This window comes from Aristolochia californica, unplaced genomic scaffold, assembly GCF_029961685.1.
Source record: "Aristolochia californica isolate CCGP_79_NKW_82.1479 unplaced genomic scaffold, dmAriCali1.0.hap1 SCAF_2, whole genome shotgun sequence".
NCBI lineage: Eukaryota > Viridiplantae > Streptophyta > Magnoliopsida > Piperales > Aristolochiaceae > Aristolochia > Aristolochia californica.
The window spans coordinates 9,402,539-9,409,126 of NW_027181881.1; the positions used below are offsets into that span (position 1 = coordinate 9,402,539).

Sequence of the window (6,588 nt, forward strand, 5' to 3'; positions counted from 1 at the left end):
AAAAAAAAAAAAATTCACTTTCACTAGGTGATTCACGTTACCCCTCCCCATAAATGTCCATTGAAAGCTTTGGAATGAGTTGGTTCGTTATTTATAAGTTTTCTAGTGAAACTAGCCTTTTTTACCTTGTAAACAAACTACTCTTGAGGAATGACCAATCATACATTTTCATTGATCAATCTTTCACCTCCAATGACTAAATGTTTTGACTCCCTGAGGCCTAGTGATTGATCAGGCCATCGGTCAAATGTTTTATAAAGATTTTCAAATTTGAATAATTGATCATGCCTTATAGTCATTGATCAATGCTTTATATACCTACCTAGAAACATTCTAGATAATCAATTAACCATGTAAAGAATGATCGATCATGCATTATAGACCCTGCCTTACAACATATTGGATTATCGATCATGCTCATACAATATACCGATCATGCATTATGGATGCTCAATCATACGTTTAGTACCATGACCGATCATACCCTTTGGCAGTGTATGCAATTAAGACTAAATATGGATTAGGCAAAAACTAAGGGATTTATTGTTTCTTTAATATTTGTATGAGATTTCCAAACATGGTTTTAGAAAATCTTTTAAACCCTTATTCTATAAAACATACTTTTACCTAAGAATTAGAATTTGATTGAATATCCTCTTACATAGCCAAAGTTCTTCAAGTTTTCTATGAAACTTAGAATCTAGATCTTTAAGTCTTCATACTTCCTCACATGTGCTTCTTCAAGATGACTTCTTCTTCACTTGGCTCAAGGTCTTTTGTGTTGATTTGGTCACTTCTCCCTCATAGACCTTGTATGTGTGTCTCTTATAGGTAATGCATCCTTCTATGCTTAATTTATAATTATTGGCTCACTAGCTTAAATTTATCTATCATCAAAATCAGGGGCTTGAGTCAATCTAGGTTAATATTGTCAACCATGCTCACTTTTATTCTCCAAAAGTAATTATAATGAAGTTCCAACTACATTCATAAATAACATAAACAACCCCCTAGTTTTGGAATGCATAAAAATGACTAAAGCATGCCAAAATAGGTAAATAACTTAAAACTCGTATCACTCTATGATAATTAACCCGATCTTCTATAATCTCTATCTTCCCAACACCTCCTTCCACTCTCCTTCCATGCCACCTTGCTCAACTCTCTTTCTCTTTGAACAAAGCTCTCTCCTTCTTTGCTAGGAAACTCCCTATTGTTGTCAAACTTTTACTCTATCCTATAAACCATCACATCCCTCATAACCAACGGTCTCACTAACCTATCCATCCCTTTCTTCCCTTTGAACTACCTTACACATTTCTTTTTAGTCGAACCCTAGGAAACCCTAGATGCCTTCCCATCTTAAGTTAAGTCCTCCACCAGGAGTCTACCGCTTCTAAATCACATGGAAATCTATTTGTACCCGCATGTAACAAGTCCGAAAGATCCCCCTACGTCTATTGTAGCCTCCAAATACATTACATGCAAAAGAAGAATCTTAACATTCTCAAGTAGGCAAGGCTAAAATAGTTGTGCAGTAGCTTTTTTTTAAAAAAAATATTATTAGGTAAAAGCTTTATCAGGCACTTGATTTGTTAATTGGAACGGATATTTCTATTGAAATAACATAAAAATCTCTTTTGGGAAGTAATCGGACCATGAAATTGTTGGAAAATAGAAGAAATAAAGGTATTGGTATAATTAGTTCATATTTGAGTTTATACTATTTTTCTCTATTTCAGCCCATATCAAGGGACATACATGTATAAGGAAGAAAGGAACTACAAACAATGAATGGTGAGAGGTCGTGGGCACAACTTTCCTTACCTAAATTTGCTTCATGTTCACACTTTTTCTTCTACTTCTTCTTTTCTCTCCTCTGGACCCTAATATCTTCTCGTCTTCTCTTCTACATCTCCACATCCTTTTCTTCCTTTCTTTGACATACACATACTGTGTTTTAGCATGAAACCCTAGAATTTAATAGAAATGATCTGACTTCATGAATACTTGTTGGAATGGGTAATTCTATAATTGCTCTCATATTTTCTTCAGCCACTTATATATCAATATCATTCACCAACCAAATAAAAACCAGTTTGTTAGTATTAAAAAGCTTACTTTTAAGTTTAGCATAGAGCAGGTTTCCTCCAATGCAGTAAAAACAACTCGAAGATGATTACAATGCCGCTTCGACCTAGAGTAAAGAGGTTGTCGATAAAAAAAACCAGAAGCTTTAAAACCATCACCGTCCATTGATATGATTCTTCGATTGTTTTTCATTCAACATTAGGTCTAATCTAGATTTGATGAGACCCTCTCTTCAAATCTATCTTGCTAAACATAGTGGCTCCCTCTAATACGTCCAATGCATCGGCTGAAAGGAGAATTACAACCCTCCCAACTCCCATCTTTCTTTGGTATAAATAATGCTTAGTACAACATAGAGACTTATTACAATTTGAACGGAAGCAGTCTTAAAGAGATGTACCTGCCCTCGTGTATCTGGCTCTCTTTGGACATATAGAGACTTAATACAATTTGAACGAAAGCAGTCTTAATTAAACGATGTACCACTCCCATTATGGGCCAGTCTTAAGAGATGAGATATGGACCAGTCCCATCACCCAAATCCTTATCGTAATGATGATCCGCTATATTTACCTCCTTTCAGTGTGGCGTAAAAGTTAAGTTAATTCATATCGAGTAGGAAAGTAGTTTCCGTACGTTTTTTTCCCTGAAAACTCTTTCTATGTAATAAGTTTTTCCTCATGTTGTCAACGACTCCCATTTTCACCTGAATGATTCCTTCCAAACCTTAAGCTCTTTCATTTCTTCTTCCTCTTCTCCTAGCCTCTTCTTTCATCAAGATTCCAACTTACTTCGGCGTCCATCCTTGACATGTGTATGAGCACTTGAGCAGTATGGGTTCATGTCTGGTGTCTTGATCTGTTATTTCCTCAGCGATTGGATGGGACTTAGTCCAATGGAGCCAATACCCTTGTTCACACCTTATAGAGGAAACCTCACGTGTGCAATTAATTCATTGTAGTATCAATGGTCGCATTAGACTGGTCACACTCTCTGAGGGAGGTAGGATTTGCTTAGACTGTTTTGTCACATGGGTCTGAATGGGTTCGTATTTGCCAAAATGGCATGAGGGCGTAATTCTACATAGGATTTTCTAACGCCTAATGGTCTACGTCACTTGGGCGATTGATTTGGGTTCATACAGATAACTGATAGGGAAGTAATTGACGTGCTTTTTATTTATGAAAAAGATTGTATTTATAGAGGCCGTAAGGTATCTTTAGAATAGTGACCGTGACGATTCCTTATCCTCATCAGTTGTGTGAGAAAGAGGTTAAGAGAAAAACACAGAGAGTTTGAGTGTGTGTGATTTCTCTTGTAAACTTCTTTTTCATCGTAGTGAATTATTGTAGCGGTAGAAGAACATGACGTCGTTTCACCTTGAGGCGAACCTGTATAAACATTGTACGTTCAAGCTTTATTTTTTTTCTGCTACTGTTATTGTTCTCGATAATATTAAATTAGGGTATCTAATTCCTAACAAATCACTTTTGTGCTCGTGGGTGGAAACGAGTGGAGTATTTACTGGTGAGTTCTAGAGATTGCAGTCGAGGAGATCCAATCTCTCCTTTACACAGGGATAGAGGAGGAAAAAACCCCTTCTTTCCCATCTACCTCGAGACCTGCTGATCGTTGGGGAGGAAAAAGATCAAAATTCCATCGAAGATCAATCTGAAAAGTGGTTGTCTCCGGTTTAAAGTCAGTCTAACAAAATACGAAACACATATCTCTACGATCTGACTTTGGATCGGATTCCTGGTTTTTAAATCACAATGCGTTCTGCCTTTTCTATTTCTTAAATATTCTTTACGAGTAAGAAAGAGACGCAGAAAACGACTTGCACCTACCAATTTCAAACGATGCGTTCTATTAAAGGAATTTATTCGGCTTCTTCCACCAGACATGGGAAAGAAAGCAATCAAACCACGCTTCACACAGTAATCTTTCAAGGTAGGCTTTGACATATGACTAGATTTTAATTTCATTTTCATGGTTTCTCAGTGATTCCAATTCAGCGTACCATGCGGCACACCTCTCGTTACTTATAAAGATAAGCAGCATGCGCGCTTTTCCTTCGTCTAAAAGGAGGAGAAGGCCTTCTCAGATGGGTTGGTGATGTCCTGCTTCCCCTGGTCTAAAGGTCGCTCACCATTTTCCTCTTACTTTTTTCCATTTGAAGAACAATTGCAGGGGGAAGCTTCTTTCCTAATAATGCAGCGTCTTGTCCCTCTGATCTGGGGTTGTTGAAACGACAGAAAACAGACAGTGGGGATGTGCTAATAGTCCATTTCCAGGAGGGATTGCGTGCAGAGCTGAACTGTTCTACTCAAGAAAATAAAATGAAATAAGTTGCTGGTGATTTACGCAAGTAGTTGAGGAGTTAGGGAAAGAAGGTGGTCTGTTATTCGCCTGTAAAAAGTGCCTTACCACGAAAGAAGAATATGAGCACGACTGGTTCTTTTGACCTACTTTGGAAATTTAATGGGGAAAATTAGTTGTTTCAGGGTAATATGGGAGTGTTGCTGCTCCATTTTGCGGACAGCATATCGATGGATATAGTACTAAAACTACATTTTTACATGCATAATATATTTCATGCCTGGGGAAACATCACATGAATCGCCTCATTCATCTCCTCCTGCTTTCTTTTCTTCGCACCGTGCAATCTCACCCCAAACAGTTTAGGACCTTCGTCCTCCACGGCGACGTCGTGTTTGGCATAACCAGCTAGCAGATCAAGAAGGTCTTTGCATTTCCTCTTCATACCCACCAATTCGGATGAGAGAACTCCGTTCTCTCTCTTCAGGCGCTTGTTCTCGTCCCAAAGACTGTTGTGATCCGATGAACCTGACGTGGAAGACGATTCCTTATCCTCATCAGGGTCACCGGCTTGTTGAGTCCGAAGAGGAACTGTGGGAAACTTACCAGTCCATGCTTTTCTTCGCTTGATCTCGCACAGTAACTCCCTCTCACCTCGACGGAACAAATCGTTCTGGAACTCCCATCTGCCGGACGAGGCTTTCCGAAATCCCTGCAAAACGAAAATTAATTAAAAGGGAGCAGACCGCCGCCATTGGATTCGAAAAGTCCTACTGCAACTGTCTGATAAATTGAGATTTAAAGGGAAAAAAAGAAGAGGAAAACATACGTAAGTATTAAGCTGTCGAACGAAGCTGGAGAAATTGCTGTGCTTGAAAAGCGTAGGAAGAAGATCCCTGGCGAACTCGGCAGGCTGCCAGACGATAAACGTGGTCCCTTGTGGATTCCAGGAGATGATCTCATCCGTGGCCGGATCTTCGACCAGCATATGGGTCTTCAACAAAAAGGGTGGTGGAGACGCCCTCCGTGCGCATTCAGGAACACCCTTTTCGCCTTCAACCTCCATGAGTCAATCAGCGATTGCAGAAAGAAGGAGTTTTAAGAGGAAGAATTAATTAGCAGGCTTATAGAGGAAAGAAGCTGCAATCAGGAGTAGACGAAAAGAGAAAAAGAAAGGAAACAAGAAAAAAGAGCAGGGGGACTCAGACGGAGAAGAGGAGAAGGGCGGACAAGAAATCCCAACTCCAGCAATAGAAACCCAACACGAATCCACAGTTCATGAGAAATGCAAGAGCGAGTTGCTGCTACTCTTCCTCTTCTTCCTCTGTGGGCTTTTCCATGGAGGAAAGTATATATCTTGCACGTCTGTACGTCATAATTTAATCCAAAGTGTAGGCGGAGCTGCTTAATTATGATGATGTTTACTGTTACAATTCTAGGGAGGACTGGATTGTTTTGTCGGATAGTACCTTCCAATTTCTTCCAACGAGCCTTTGGTTTTCTTCTAGCGACGTGACCTTTTTGACTTTTCTCTGCTCATCCTCTTTGCTGCTTTTGATGTTTTCTTCCGCCGCCGGCAACCATCTCTGAGACGCATCTAAAGTACGATAAAGATGTTATAGTTTTTTTAAAAATTATTTTAAAATATACCAATTAATTATTCAAATTAATCTTTTTTTAATAAAAAACTAAGTTTATGCATATAAAATAGGTTTTGTACGTAAACAAGAACTATCCAAGTGAGTCCGTGGGCAAGATTTAAAAAAGAAAAAACCCAAGCCTGTGAGAAGCCTCTCAAACGAAGAGATGTGATTGTAGTTTGAACGGGGCATCTCGCTAACCGCAGAAGAATAAGACTGGGAAATCGTGAGCCAAAGGATGAGTCTAATTCATGGAATTTAGACGTGTTGGAAGCTTCTGAATTCGGGTTGGGATTTGGTTCTTGAGCAGTGGCGGCATGGTGAAAAAGCAAACCTGGATGAAAAGAGCCGTGCGGCAGCCTTTTCTTGCTTTCTTCATTGCCTGGAACCAGACAGAATCGAATTTCTAAGGGAAGAAGGCAAATGACAAAAACGACAATGTCCTTTTCTTGACTCGCTCTTGTTCCAAGTCTAAATCTGACATCTTCATCTTTAAATATCTCAGACTCAGCGTCCGGAGTTTGACATTTTTACTTGA

General features: G+C 39.2%; 1 protein-coding gene across 1 annotated transcript; it reads right to left on the reverse strand.

Annotated features, from left to right (window-relative positions):
* Positions 1-4,602: 4,602 nt before the first annotated feature.
* LOC137957284 (heat stress transcription factor B-3) lies at positions 4,603-5,544 on the reverse strand. Its single transcript, XM_068805041.1, has 2 exons — positions 5,240-5,544; positions 4,603-5,122 (listed from the first exon to the last, which is right to left on the reverse strand). The coding sequence occupies exons 1-2, from the start codon at positions 5,474-5,476 to the stop codon at positions 4,685-4,687; spliced, it is 675 nt and encodes a 224-aa protein (XP_068661142.1). The 5' UTR covers positions 5,477-5,544; the 3' UTR covers positions 4,603-4,684.
* Between the last annotated feature and the right edge of the window lie 1,044 nt (positions 5,545-6,588).